At 49.7% G+C, this 15,349-nt stretch overlaps 1 protein-coding gene across 3 annotated transcripts in view; it reads right to left on the bottom strand.

Moving 5' to 3' along the window:
- Positions 1–15,349, bottom strand: part of PACRG (parkin coregulated) — a 582,662-nt gene that overhangs the window by 55,989 nt on the left and 511,324 nt on the right. For 2 of the 3 annotated variants that reach the window (XM_073894194.1, XM_073894197.1), the window contains one exon: positions 12,757–13,509. The exons of the other annotated variant lie outside the window; for it this stretch is intronic. In XM_073894194.1, the coding sequence (XP_073750295.1) occupies positions 13,349–13,509 (161 nt within the window). In that variant the 3' untranslated portion in view covers positions 12,757–13,348. Of the gene's footprint in view, positions 1–12,756; positions 13,510–15,349 lie in introns of those variants that run through there. 3 annotated transcript variants of the gene reach the window in all.

Here is a 15,349-nt window from a genome sequence, read left to right as displayed (position 1 = left end):
CGTATCCTTTCCCGGTCAGTCCTGGCCCACCCTCAGGTAACTGCCTTCTCCACCAGAGATCATTTTGCCTGTTCTGGAACTTCACGTAAAGGGAATCGACAGGATGTTCTCTCCCACTGAGTCTAGTTTGGGTTTCATCCATGGTGAGGCAGGTGTCAGCAGCTCATTGTCTTTATTTCCCGAGCAGTATGGCATTGTAGGAACATGCTCCAGCTTATTTATCCCTTCTCCTACTGAGGGACACTTGGGTTCTTTCCAGTTCTTTGCTATTTTAAATAAAGCTCGATGAATATTCTTGTACAAGTAACTTTGCATACAAATGTTTTCATTTCTCCTGGGTAAATATCCAGGAGTGAAATTCGTGGGTCATAGTTGAAGTAGTTACAACACTTATTCTCTCATCAACAATGTACGGGGGTTCTGGTATTTATCAGCCTTTTATTTTTTGTCCTTCTGGTGGGTATGTGGTGGTATTTCAGTGCGGTTCAATTTTGCATTTCCCCAGCGATTTATGGTGAGAACTTGATCTTACATGCTTATGGGCCATTTGTATAAATTCTTCTGTGACTGTAACTTCTTAAAATTAATTTTTCCCCTTTCCTTAATAAGCACTATAGCTATTGTTGAACTTATTCAAATAGGCATTGGACACATGAATCAAATTTCTTGCTCCTCCTTCAGTGAAGAGAATCCAAGACATGTGGCTAGGAAGTGGTCTTTGAGAAGAAGCGAGGCCACATGTGTTCATCGTTTTATTCCTGATTCCCACTGTCTGGATGTCTGCTGAGTTCGTCACCAGCAGGTACTGGAGGCTGGCAGACCGGTGCTGCTGACCCAGGACTCTATGGATGGTGTTCTCAAAGAGCATTCTGCTGCATCGGGAGGAGCACGGTTGGACGGGGCAATAGGAGCAGAAAGACCCTTCTACCCTAAGGAGTTCACCTTCTGGGGCTTGGAGCGGGTGGGAGAGAAGTGCAGAGCTTGAAGCTGAGGACAAGGAGGGGAGGAGGCTCCGCTTCCGGGACTGGCCTCTTGGCGTTGGGGAATCATGATGCCAAAGAGCTTTCTTCAAGTGTCAGGTAGAATGAATCCAATTCTTCGAATGGAGAGTGACATTCGTTACCCTTCCTGGCCTACCCTTTGAGCCAGCTCAGATGGTTTGCAAGAGAATACTCAGAGCCTCCAGGGAGCCACCTGGAACTCGTGCCCCTGCCGGGTCTCCGCTCCCTGCCCAGTTGGACGTGGCGACTCAAACTCAGTCTCATGCTCCTGTGACCACCCCTCATCTGTCCTTCTGTGGGTGTACCCCCTTCATTTAGAAGGACTCGTTTCATCGTGGGAGGACTTCACTGCTGTTTCTGTGGCCTAGAAGCTGCCCGGGACTTTCACTGGGAGACCTTCGAATGGGCCACAGACAAGGTGGAAGAGAGAAAGAAGGGAGAAACCGCTGGAGGGGGAAGGAGACCGCGGGGAAGTGGGAGGAGCAGGGAAGGGCAGGAAGGGACACACGGCCCTCAGCTGTCTGCCCTGCCTCGGAGTTACATGCCCCTGGAGGGGTCGTGGCAGAGTGAGACCGGGGACCCGCCATCCACCGGAGGTCCCACGGTGCCCTAAGTACAGGTTTAAAACGAATCTGGCGAAAAATAGTGATCAACAAATGAGCAGATTATGAGCATAAGAGCTTATAATCCGGAGAGATCTCTACCCTTTGTCTTCCACGGTGGGGATCCTTGTGATAAAAATATGCTCCCCCTTCCCGAGGGTTCTCCTTTGTGACGGGATCCAACTGTTCTCCTTATTCCTTTAGAACAAGGTGCCATCAAGCCCCCTCCCCTGAACTTGAAACTGCCCCCCCGCCCAGCAGCAGTTCCAGCTCTTCAAGATTTACGAGAAAACAAGCTGGGACTCTCGGGGACGATAGTGAGGACGGTGGAAGGCGACGCGGTGTGACGGGCCCAGCGTGGGGCCCTGCCCCAGGAGCCCCCCGCAGGACGGGCCCGGCCCCTTGGGTCTGCCCACGCCAGGCCAGAAAGGATTTGGGGGAAGAGGAGAAGAAAGTGCAGCCCAAGCCAGCACAAAGCAGCTTCGTTGTGTGACCGCCATGGCGAGCTCTCCTCCCAGCAGACGGACTGTGAGAAAGGGTTTGAGGCCGGCCCCTTTCCGCTTCAGGGAAAGCGGCCCCTGGCCTCGGTGCCCCGGAGCCCGGGAGGGCAGCAGGCTGGCTCCGGACGCCGCGGCATCGGCACTCCCAGGATGGCGCATTCCCAGGCCCCGCAGACAACCTTGGCCACGCCCCATTTCCTCCCGGAGAAAAGCTTTTGCCCCGGGGGGGGGGGGGGGGGGCAGGGGCTGCCGCATCTTTGGGGGGGAGGGCAGCGCCCTCCCCTGCAGGGTGGCCCAGATTGGAGTCACTTGGATGTTATTTACTCCCTTCCAAAGGCCGGTGGAGGGGCCGCGGTGGGCTGTGTGGGAGACGTAGTACCTTACTGGCCTCTGTGCGCATGGATTGGAACCCCAGAGTCTAATGTTTGGGAGGAACTTTGAGATCAAGACCTAGCCCTGTCACCTCATTTTACAGAAGGGGAAACTGAGGCCCAGAGGATTTAAGTGTTCAGTGGCCAAGAGCGCTCAGCTGCTTGGTGGTCTCCTGAACCCCAGCTGAGGGCAGGCCCTTTGTGCCCCTTGGAAGGGGAAAGGACCTGGGGATGGGAAACTGAGAGAGGTCTCTGAGCCGATGAGGGGTGCTGTCCTGGTGGAAACCCCACAAGGGAAGTCCTGGGCAGATCAGCATCTGGGGGCGGGGGGGTGAAGGCTCCAGGAAGGGATGCAAAATGCCATGAGCAGGGAGCGGGTGTCTGTGGAAGGCAGCCTTCCCACCTTTGTGCTTTGGCCTTTGGCTGACCTGCTCTTTCTCATTTCCTAACCTCTTGAAGGGGTTGATGCTGTTGTACAGATTCACAGAATGTTAGGGTTATAAGAGACTTCTAAGTTTCCGTGGACCAGATTCCTGCCCACTGTGGGAACCCTTTTGGGATGGTCTCTGGTGGTCCCTGGCCCTTCTTGAAGTTCCCAAAGAGAAGGGAAGTCTCTAGCTCCTTGGGCAGCTGGGCAGCTTCGAGTCAGGTTTAAACGGCGCATGGACCTTGAGTGTTCGCACAGACCTCCAGCTCATGGGTGGGAAGCCGGGTCCGGCTTCCACACGGCCTCCCTCAGAGATGCTCCAGCTGACACGTGGTGGAAGGACTGGGGCGTTGGGAGCCCCACGGCACCAGGCCCCACTCTGGGCATCACCCTCTGCCAGCTGTGTGGCCTTGGGCCAGCTCTTTTGCTGCTCCGAACGCCCATTTCTCATCTCTGAGATGGAAGTGGGGATGCTGTGTTAGCAGTGGTCCCTGCGAAGTGTGTAGCGCCCAGTGAGCCTCTGCCTCACACTGCAGGCCACGCACCCTGATGCCTTTGTGTTCCTCGTGTCACTTACGACAGGGGCGCAGGCACAGAGTCAGCAAACAGGAGGAGAGCACGCACGGCCCCTACCCTGACCCCGAAGGAGCCTCGGATGATGGCGCAGTGGTTGCAGCCCGCCGATCAGAAGCCAAGGCCCACAGAGACCCCGCGCGTCCCCTCGCTTCCTGCCCACCTGAGGGCACCCCGGCCGCACCCGCACGTGCCCGTGCCCTGCGAGCAGAGAGGTCGGGCCGGGCTGCACCGAGCACCTCACCCTGAGTCTGGCGGGAGGAAGCGTGAACAAAGCTGTCAGCACCCTCCTCCGGGCCAAGGACGAGCCCCGTTTGCAGGGCTTGGGACTGAAGCGAGGAGGATTAATTGTGGAGCTCTGAAGGGAAAATTACAACTTTCATACGGAGCTTAAAATACACAAATTAAATCCCGTCATTAAATCCCAGCTCCCTCTCACCCTGCTCTCTGCCTGTGGTTCCTGGGAAATTAAAACAAATGTTTGTCCAATGACCGACAATCGATCCCGTTTTAAGGCCCAGGAGGGACGGAGCCCCATCTGAGTGGAGAGGGTGCTTTGAGGCTGGGGAGGCTGAGAAGAGAGCCAGCATGCCTGGAGGGCCCGAGGAGCTGGGCGGCACTCGCCCATAAACGCAGGCCGCAACCTCTCGGTAGGGTGAGCTGAGCCGAGCTGACATTTCCACTAAGAAAATGCTGAGGAAACATTTTAATGCAATGGAGTCAATGTTCACCGTGGCTAAAAATAAATGCTTTCTGGTATTCTGTAGCAACACCCCAAATCACCTCACAGTGAGAAACACAGAAGAAAAAACGTAGTCATGTGCCTTGGTCTCTTCAGCAGTAAGCAAATGGGCAGCTCTGCGTGGGGTGTCCCCTTGGGTCGGCGCTGCAGCGCTCCCATAACGCTGGAAATCACACCACATGGCATGACCCAGCATCCATCATGTGCTGTCTCTTCGTGATCGCAGCGGCCACGTGTTCTGAGATGGGCCTGTCCGGGCCTTCCGAGGGGAGGGTGTAGATTTACATTGTATTATTTGCTGTACATTTATGTTACACGGGTAGCCGTGTGTCCCAGATGTCTTCTATTGAGAGGCTAAGTCTCAGGCACAGTTTTAAGTGGTTTTCACAAGATACTTCATTTAATCCTTCCAAAATACTCTTTCCTCCCATCTTCCAAATGGGGAAACAGAGGCTCGGAGGATTCTACGGGAAGATCAACATTGGCCAGCAAGTAGGTGGTGGAGCTGCAATTTAAAACTTGACCTGAATCCCAACCAAATCCCTTCTGGCGGCCCCTCTCGCTGCTGGAGATGCAGAGCCCTCTATGCACTTAACCGCTCGGTGGATTCTGACGGGTATTTTCCAGAGAAAGGCTTTATTCAGTTAGGACTCTGACCTCTTGTGAGGCGCTGTGGTATTTGTTAGATACGTGGCCTTTACTGTTAGTGACGTTATTCGATATTCAAGCAAGTCCAGAAAAACTCTGTCTGTTCCCTCCCAGTGAAGCGTTTTAATCAATTTCCTTGTTTGGGTCATTTTTGTTGTGCTCTGAATGAAGGGAAAAGCCACCTCAGAAGAGGAGTTTACTCCCCTCAGCCAACAAAGATCCTCCAAATAGACGGGATTTGGGGCCGAGATTGTCACACTTCAGGAATGTTTTGCACTTGGGTTTCCTCTAAACTGAAAATATTCTTTTAATATGGAGAATTCCTAGGGGAAATGTAAAAAGCCCATTCCTATGACATACTTCCCCCTCTCGAATGGAGCCTACAGACAGGTTATTAAAAATTTACCTTTTTGTCAATAAAGTTCTTTAGAGGACATTTTCCTTGCTGCATTTTAATGTAATGTTCACCGCCCCAGATGCATGAGGGACGAGACAAAAGGCCCTTTAAAGCTCTGGTTCTAGAAGGTTCCTACTTGGCATTTAGTGGAGTGAAGTGACACACATGGACAGAGGTAGCTGCAGGTGCTCTCACCAACCTGGGAGGCAAACCCGAGGCAGTGGGAGATGCCCATGCAGGCAGCGGACTTCAGGAAGGGGGCGAGGTGGCTAACGTGGTAAGTGAGCTGTTTGAGAACAGCTGCTCCGAATTCTCTGAATTTTGACCAGTTTGCTAGAAAGTTCCCCTTCTGTATTAATATAAGTAATTCAATTTTTTAAGTTTCAAGTATAAAGATGACAACCACACTGAATATTTGGAAATGTAATATTGAACAGTGAGACTGTAAGCCTTTTTTTTTTTTTTTCTGGTAACACTTGAAGTAAAGATGATGGGTTTTTACCATTGGCTTTTTATTGGTTGGTTTAAACCATATTTTTCTAAGGTACACCTATTCGTTCTCTAGACTGAGGACAATTTAGTTATCTTCCTGATGAGGGAAGTTGAGGTTTTCCTATTATTCATAAAGGCTATGTTAAATTAGTTTCCCCGAAGTGTCCTATGCCAAATGGAAAATTGCAAGAGTGGCCGGCTTGAAAGCAGGGTCCATGGAGACCTGTGCCACAAAATCAGTGACTTTTAGTGTAGACAGGCCTTCACAAGGGCTGGATTCAAAGTCCAGGACAGAAACCTTGGTTTGGAACTGTCATTCCCAAACTTTGCAGGGCATCAGAACCCCCTGGAGGTCTTGCTTAGCCGCGCAGGCTGGGCCCCACCCTGGAGTTCTGATTCAGCACATCTGAGCAGGGGTCCCAGAACGTGACTCCCTCCCAGGCTCCCGGGTGATGTTGTTCTAAGGCCACAGACCCCGCTTTGAGAACCACTGGGCTATAGGATGTGCTGGGGGGGTAACTCCGGGCATCGATGGCTACCTCTGGTTAGCCTCCCTGAGAACAGAGATTTAAATGGACATCTGAGTCCATTCGTGCTGAGTCCCCCACGGAAACATCCATACAGTTGTGGGTGTTTGGAACTGACCCTGATGGTCCTCCTGATTCTAGCCCGGTACGGTGTTCCTGGAGGAAGCTGGCGGGAGGTACGGGAAGAGGAGATGGTGAGCCCGAAACCCAGCACCGCGTGCCAAAGCCATGTTGATGTTACAGCTCACATGGAGGCCGTTGGTCTGTCTTTAGACAGACAGATGGGCCCTGTGTTTCTGGGAGATGGGGAGGATATTTAAAACACTTTCCTCTGACCTGGTTTAAGCAGAATAATGAATGCCTGTCCCCATGATAGAAGAGCCTTTTTAAATTTTCCGAAGTCTGAGTGTCTTCAGTGACTCTTATGTTGGACTGATAATTTTTTTTCTCAGGACACCCCAAGGAAGTTCAGGATTCCCTGTCTGTCCGCCAGAACATGCGAGGAGGGGCCAAGCTCTCTCTGACCCACGGGTCTGACAGTGGACCATCTGTGCCATTTTATAAGGGCCACTCATTCACTGATTGAGCAAATGTTTACTGAGTTCTGACTCCGCATCGGACGTGCCTCATGGCAAGGGGACACCATCGTGCACAGAACAAACTCCCTGTGCTCACGCAGCCTGCGTTCGATGAACGAGCCAGCGAACATGCACTAGTGTGTCAGATACTCATCAGCGTTTTGAGGCAAGTGAAGCAAAATAAGGGATAGAGAGTAGGAGGAAAGGGGGGCCAGGAAAGGCTTTTCTGAGGAAGTGACATTTAGCAGAGACCAGGACGAAGCCAGGAGTGAGGGAGCGCAGCGAACCTGACGGGGAAGGTGTGTTGGGCTGCAGGGACTACAGAGCTCTGAGACCAGAATGTTCAGCCTGTTTGTGGGGCAGGGGTGAGGCCAGCAGAGTTGGAACATGGAGAAGTGGGAGACCAGGAGGCAGTGGGGGGTCGGGGGAGTCGAGGTCGGGGAGGTCAGGTGTAGCCGGGGGCCACGGAGCGTGGGAAGCGTGTGGCCATCGTGAGGTTTGGAGTCACTCTCAGGGATGAGGGGGTCATGGTTGGAGCGTTGGGAGTAGCTTGCTAATCTGAGGGGACCTATGTCTGAAGGGTCACTGACGTCTGTGCATAGCATCCCCATGGAACAGAAGTGAGTAGGCAAGGCAGTGGTTGGACTGGAATGAGGAAGGGCTCAGGACACAGGCAGATATGCGGCCATGCTGATGATTTTGTAGACAGCACTCGCAAGGGATGGGATGTGGGATCAGAGAGAAAGAGTGAGCCAGGCAGGATTCTAGGTTTGGGATCTGAGTAAGTGGTGAAGTGGATTCCTGTTGACTGAGCTGGACCATGCTGGGCATGGGAGGAGATCGGACAAGAGTTTGGTTTCATATGTCTGGTTTCATCATCCTTTAGACATCCAAGTGGAATGTTCAGTGGGAATTCGGGAAGTGGACATTAAGTTTGAGAATCGGGTGTGTATAGATGGCATCTGAAGCCCTGGGCCTGGGTGAGGTGACCTAGGGCATGGGTGGAGAAGGGGAGGGAGACAGAGGCCTAGCCATGGGGCCCTGACATATTTGAGGTCAGGAAGAGATGAAGGAGCCAGCGCAGGAGATAAGAAAGAGCGGAGTGTCTGAGCATCAGTGCATCTCCCCAACAGGAGGCTTATCCTTTAATGGGATTTGTCCTGGTCTCCCAGGGGCCCCGTCACTAAGTGGGTACACAGCACATTCTGTTCTTCTCTTAATGGAAGCATGCCATTTCTCAGTGCAAGAGCCCGGCTTCACCTCCTCATGAAAGCGTTCCTAATGTGGCGTCCCACGGTGCATAGCTGGGGACAGGCACGTCTGGAAATGCCCTGAAATGATCGTCAAAGTACCGTGGGCCACATGCTCTCACCTGCGTAGACAGTGTATAGCTTCCAACAGATTCTTAAGGCAAAAGGAGGGGATATTTCTCAGTACTTTCTAAAGAACCACAAAGCTGATGTGATACATGTTTAGACTTATGGAACACGGGAAGAAAACAGACCCTTCTACCCAGATTGAAACTTACAGAAATTTCACAAAGTAAAAATGAATAAAGGACCCAAGTACCTTAAAAAATATTCCCACTGGGGAAAGCAAGCATCCAACTCCTGAAACAGAGAAATGCAAATGAGCCAATGTGCAAAGAGCACTTTCCGCCAAATATCATCATTAACTAGTGCGAGGAGAATCAGCTAATCAGAATCCAAGCAACTTGTAGGAAGACGCAAACCACGTCAGTAGCAGGACCTAAGGTCGGGTAACATTGTGTGAGCATAGGTAATAAACCATTCCTTCCTCAGGAGATCGCGCTGAGCCACCTTCTGGACTGGACTATGTAGCTACTGACTTCTGCTTTAATATCATCGTCAGCGCTTGAGCTGAAGGGGCGAACGACTGTTAGTTAGGATTTCTCAGAAACAAAGCCTGATGTGGGTTTTGGATTTCGTACTCACGCATTTAAGACCACAAGAGAGACAAAGGCAACAAGAGGTATTTTTAGCACCAGATTCAACACCAATACGTATTTTCCTGTGGAAAGTGCTCTTGATTAAGCCCAGTACACTTGTATTATTATTATTATTATTATTATTTTCCACTTCAGGGCAGAGAGGATGCTTGCGGTTCTTTTGTATTATAACAGCACGATTACAAATGGTCATGTGGCATGAGGTCGCAGTCCCATTTCGGAAAGGCCTTTCCCTCTGAGAGCGCAGGTGGGCTCTCTCATTAGAGCAAAGTGGTGCTGAGTCTCGTGCACTAGGAGCAACCAGAAATTTAGTGTACTTCAAATATCTTATTTTAGAAGACATGAGGTTGGTTGAGCTTGGGAAAGCCTTTCCTTCTGGGTCTCTAGAAGGCTATGGTGTTCTGTGAGGGCCCCCAGAGGGACACGTGGGTGGGGAAGGTCACCATGAGGAGGATTTTACTGCCTGAGTGGCTCCAGTCTGGCTTGGAGCCCCGCTCATCTGCAGGCTGTGTGAGTGCAGAGGTCCTCCTGGACCCCGAATATTTAAACAGTGAATGTGAATTGTCTTGGTGTGAATGGGAACTTGGTCATTTTCAGTTTAGATCTGGAAGTGTCCCATGTTGGACGAACTTTGGTTAATGGGTGCTTTCTTAGAAAAGGGATGCTTTCATGGAGACAATTGTTTAAAAAAACATTTGAGATTTTTCTGCCTTCACTTAAAATCCTATCAGAGAGTAGAAATTTTTATTTTGAAAAATGTTCAGGGAATATTTCCCAAGGTATATTACTTCTTTAAAATAAAATCAGTCTTGAGCTTCCCAGCCTCAGCTTGCAAGAGGCTAGTGATAAACATCTCAAAATAGCCAAAAGAAGTAAGAGATGCCGTGGGTATTGAAATAGACTTAACATGACTTAATTTTTACTTCTCTAAATTACAGTGCTCTGAGATGTCCCACAGCCTACACAGACACTTCTCTAGAGAGCTCATGCAAGTAAACCCAGGAGGACTTAAAGCTTTCTTTGTTTAAGAAAACTTCAGTTTTGAAATCCTGTTCCCCAAGTATGCAACTATTTCGCAGAACTTTTGAACTTTGTATTTCTGCCTGACATTTTGCAGCTATAGTTGGGCCATAACAATTATGTGCTGGGGTTCCAATGTGGTGGAAGACGGAAGCCACTCTTGCAGGTGAGGGTGTACCTCCTGAGATGACTTCTGGGAGGGCAGGTGGGCTTGTGGAAGCTCTGATGTCTTTCCGACCAGGTCCCATGTTCTACCCAAGATCCGTGACTGTGAGGGGGCTGGAGACCACCCTCTGGCCGATAGGACCTCGTTAGACAGAGTGAGAACTGCCCTGCCCTGTGCATCCTCATGGATTGAGCACCTGCCTACACCTGTGGCAGGCACTAGGCTAGCTGCTTTCCCAGGAAAATCCTCCTAGGATCACATTAGCCCACTGGTCACCCTGATGCACTGACCACTGACATGCATTTGTCATGTGATGCTTGTAACAAATCTGCAAGGAAGACATTGCAGAGCCTGTTCTGGGATGAGGGATTTGAGTTTTAGAGCATTTCGATAATTTGCCCAAAGTCACAAGGCAGTTACTGGGTGGAAAGAGATTCACACCCAGATCTGCCAGGTTCCCACTCCTGTGTTCTAGCCACTGTGCCCTGCATCAGTCATTTGGCCCTTGCAGCGACCCTGGGAAGCAGAGGCTATTCGAGGTGATGAAATCAGGTTCAAGTGACTCTCTCTGGGCTCTGAAGCTCCTGAGCACCAAGCTCACAGAGTTCCCGCCCAGATCTTGACTCTCACGGTTCAGGGCCTTACCGATTGCTTCCCCTGACTAACCGTGACACTGGGATGGCATCTTCCAGTAAAAATAAAACAATCACACACAGATGCACAGGCAAATAAACACCGTTGCCGACACCAGGAATCGACTTCTCCCACTTTTCATTGCTTCATTCCCTTAGGCATCTTTAAAAGGAAGTTTCAGTGTAAAAATGTAGCAGGTGAAAGAAACCCCTGTCTCTTTTGAGTTAATCAGAAATTATTTGGGAGGGGTGCCTGGGTGGCTCAGTTGTTAAGCATCTGCCCTCGGCTCAGGTCATGATCCCAGGGTCCTGGGATCGAGCCCCGCATCGGGCTCCCTGCTCTGCGGGAAGCCTGCTTCTCCCTCTCCTTCTCCCCCTGCTTGTGTTCCCTCTCTCGCTGTGTCTCTGTCAAAAAATAAATTAAAAATCTTAAAAAAAAAAAAAGAAATTATTTGGGAGAAGTAGAAGACAAACTTAGGGTAGGATCTAAAAAGCAGGCCATTCCTATTTCTGTACTGGTAAAACAATGTATGAAGAAGAATTCTCCAGAGAACGTGGTGCTATTTATGCAGTTATTTTGGCTTTCTGCAAAATTATCTCCTTATAACAAAGAACTCATTATTGCTTTGGAGGAAGTACCATGTTGTCTGAAGATTCTCTGAATATATATTGCTTTGCTGGGGGAAAAACTCGTCATTATTCACAATGTTTCTCTTGGAAATAAAACGCCAAAGGTATAAGAAACTATGCTAGGCCTTCCCATGGATCACCTCTAGTCCTTAACAACATTCCTACAGGTAGGAATAATTTCTACTTTACAGCTGAGGAAACCTGACACTCAGAGAGAGTGAATAACTTGCCTGAGGCAGCAGAACTAGTAAATGACAGAGCTGGAAGATTAATCCTGAAGTTTTAGTTCCAAGCCAAAGCTGGGGCTCTTGGGCCGGGGAGGGGGGTGGGGATCTTCCTGCTCCCTGTAACAGGTAGCTTTCAAGAACATGACCCAGAGCAAGAAGCCAGGCCAGTTTCTGTGTGAGGCCAGGCTTGCTTCCATCTCCTAACAAGACAAGGCAGGAGATTCAAGTAGAACTTTCAATGGCACCAACAAGTCACCATCTTTCTGAGAATCTCATGGATTTGGGTGTCCCTTCAAATTCATCAGTGATGCCAGGACAAGAGCTAATGGGTGTAAGTGAACATTGCAGTTTGGAGAAAAACCTGCCTTAACCTGTCAGTGTCTGCTTCTAACTATGCTTTTTCAAAATGTACACGAAAGCCACTTTGTTTTACATAGTCATGTATCTCTGTTTATCCTAAAAATTGCTTACAGAAACTAGGTGGTGGTAGCTACTTAGATACTAGATTTCGTATGCTGAGCCAGTCATCAAGGAAGATGAATAATAAACCAGTTTTCAAATTTGGTGTTTGCCTTTGGAAACTCGAGTCTTAAATAATTAGTGACAGTAATCTCGAGGCCAACGCTCGGTGCATGGTGGAACACATTCTGTGTCTTCACTTTTGTGCAGAAACTGCACTTTGCTACACAATGAGATACTTTAGGCTATGCATTTCTGGGCAGTTACAGCATTTCTCAGGTGTGCGAAGTCAGTGTTCCGTCTTTATGAAGTTTTCTGGGCTGAGTTTCAAATGCCCCAAGCTCAGCACCCGGCATGCCTAAGAAGCCATTGTCGGGGCTGACTGCCTTACGGTTGGGCTTCTCTTTGGGCGCCTTTTTTTCTTTCTCAGTTGGATGAAAAAGTACATGTTCTTAGTCTTTTTTTTTTTTTTGGTTAGAATAAAATTCCAAAATACTGCCCCAGACCTACAGAGAGAACCCATCCACCTCGTTGAGAGGAAGCAAAGGAAAGGAGAATTGCCAAAGAATCGTTAAGATGCATATGTCATTCTCCAAAATGATCGAAAGCCCTGAGCAAACTGCTGGATGACATCTTGTCAAGAACACACCGGGTCCTCAGACGCGGCGGGTAATAATGCAGAGGGACAAGCATTCACGTTAGCATTTTTTATCGTGTTTGTGTGTTGCATTTCACACCCCCGACCCCCAGGCCCCCCCAAACATGCACCAGAAAGCCCCCAAAAGCCCAGAGGACTAGTGGGCTGGAAGCATTCATTACGTTGGTAGCTGAGGTTCGTAAGAGGCCACAAAACTGTCCTTCTGCAACTGGAATAGAGATTCAACAGTTTTATTGAATGTCAAAGCACAGAGTTCTGCCCAGCTGCTGGAGAGGTGCCGCAGAAGGAGGGTTTCTCTTCCATGACAAACACCTATTAAGCAGTCAGCATAAACTCTTCCCTTACAACCTCTGACATCACCCTCGGGGCAGGCAGACACAGAATAGCAATTGCTGAATTGCACATGAAAATTATAGTTTTATTGTCTATACAACTGAAGGTTTAACTCGGACTCCTGCTTCTGTCCGAGCTGTATAAAGAAGCAATTCTTCTCTGAGAACAAATAAGCACAGTACGCTATTGTAATCTAAGAAACAGGCACTATTTATGTATTGGAAAGCCTTGCTCTCAATAGGGCTAACGGTCCAATGGCCCATAAGCCACTATTTTAGCAGCTGTAGAAAAGAAAGCTGTAGAAGTCACCAGGAATGAGATACCGAAAGTAGCAGAGACGGATGACGGGAGCGCGGGACCGGGAGGGGAGCCCGCGCCCGCCGCGGCCGCCTGCCGCTAGTTGAGCACGCACGATTCGTAGGTGGGGACCATGTACTTGATGTTGATGAACGCGTCCTCCCCGCCGTAGCGCTCGAGCGCTTGCAGCGTCTCCTGGATCAGGTCGCCGATGTTCTCCCTCTTCTGCTGGCTGTAGTCGATGCCATCTCCCGAGTTCACTGGTTCAAACACACAAAGAGCCCCGTTATTGTGCCGTTTTCTCCAAAAAGCCCTACACATCCGTCTAGGCATTTTCTCCGAACGCTTGTTAGGAGATGCAAGCATGCAACACGTTCTAGGTGATCTTGCGGAGTTTTAGGAGCGCTAACAACTCTATAAAAATACAAAGCCCCACACTTGAGCTGCTGAAAACTCCTCTGAACTAAAGAAACAGCAGACCAAAGCTAAGTGGGGTGATCACAGTTACACGACAGATCACAAATCTCGTCTGACAACGGTAAAGAGCGTTCTCTTGGACCCTGAGTTCTTCAAAGTCCCGACAAAAGAACGGTCTCTCATCAGGGCGTTGGCCCTACGCGGTTTGAACGGATATACTCGGGAAGGAGAGGCTGAGCCCGTCCCTGTGCCTTTGGTGCTGTTGTACCTGCCCCTTCTCCAAGTGTCACTCGTCTGCAATGATTTCCGTCACCCCGGGTGTGGGTGGGCGAGGAGGAAACTGCCTTTCCTGCTGTGGCTGCTCTTGCTCATCACTGAGCAGGATCAGAGCTATGAGTTATGGTTTCACAGGGACCCAGCCAAGGCCGGGCCTCGCAGAGCTTTGAAGGGGCCTCTGCAGCTTCCCCTCAGGTTCTGTGAGGGAAGGGACTCCCCGGATCGGCCTCCACCTCAGACGATTTGGATGAGAAGTATCTGATTGCGCCCAACCTGTACGGTGTCTGCAGGAATTAACCCAGGTCGGGGGGTGGGGGGTGGAGTTTGACTAAAACAGAGACCCTTGGCTTCCAGCGGGAGGATGGAGGTCCCGTGAGGTTTCCCCCAGGGGCTGTCTTTGACACACATTCATGCTGCACTTCACTCACAGATTTCCAAGGGCTTCGGCCACACTTGTGCTCCCAGTAAGCGGGGCATTATTAGGCCTCTGCCAAGTTGCCGACATCAGCCCATCTTATCTCTGCTGAAGTGAGGTGCAGTGGATGGGCTTGGGCCGCGGCTGCATAGGGCAGGGAGCTGCAGATAAAAGTCCTTATTCTATCCATATTTCAAGTATGGCTCCAAAATGTTGATTTTGCTTGAATGTGAAAATTATAGAGGGAAAAATGGTATTTCAAACTTTTTTCCTCAGTTATTTGGGACACTTAAGGACAGATTGAGTAATGGTTCAGACCAGTATTGAAAGTAACAATTGCAGCCCCACATGGCAGAGATCAGCCGTTCTTTTGCTTGATTTTTCCAGAAACTTATTAGAGAAATATCAGTCTTCTGTAGCATAAGGAAAATGGGAATTGTTCTCCTGGTTAGTTTCTTTCGGTGGGGCTGAAGGCAGGCAGAAATATCACTGATTTTCAGAAAGTGAGATTATGAGTCAAATAGCTATGGTGTATATTAATTTTTCGTAACAAATGATCTTATAATGCAAAGCCATTGTCATTAGGTGGGGTTTTCTTTTTTTTTTTTTTAGAGAGAGAGTGTGTGCGCGCACTCGAGAGAGCGTGAGGTAGGGGGGAGGGGCAGAGGGAGAGGGAGAAAGAGAATCTTAAGTAGGTGCCATGCCCAGCGCAGAGCCTGATGCAGGGCTCGATCTCACAGCCCTGAGCTGAAACCAAGAGTCGACGCTTAACCGACTGAGCCACCCAGGCACCCCAATTAGGTGGGCTTTTCTTGCTCATGATGGAAGCATTTCTGTGATAGCACAGACAGCTCGATTTAATGTAGGGATACAAAGGGGCACATGCACCCAATGTTTATAGCAGCAATGTCCACAATAGCCAAACTGTGGAAAGAGCCTAGATGCCCATCAACAGATGAATGGATAGAGAAGATGTGGTATATATATATATA

Source organism: Callorhinus ursinus, unplaced genomic scaffold (genome assembly GCF_003265705.2).
Source record: "Callorhinus ursinus isolate GAN/ISIS: 27379988/994484 unplaced genomic scaffold, GSC_fseal_2.0 scaffold6, whole genome shotgun sequence".
NCBI classification, from domain to species: Eukaryota; Metazoa; Chordata; class Mammalia; order Carnivora; family Otariidae; genus Callorhinus; species Callorhinus ursinus.
The sequence above is the reverse complement of the archived record's forward strand: the minus strand, read 5'-3'. Positions and strand labels throughout refer to the sequence as shown.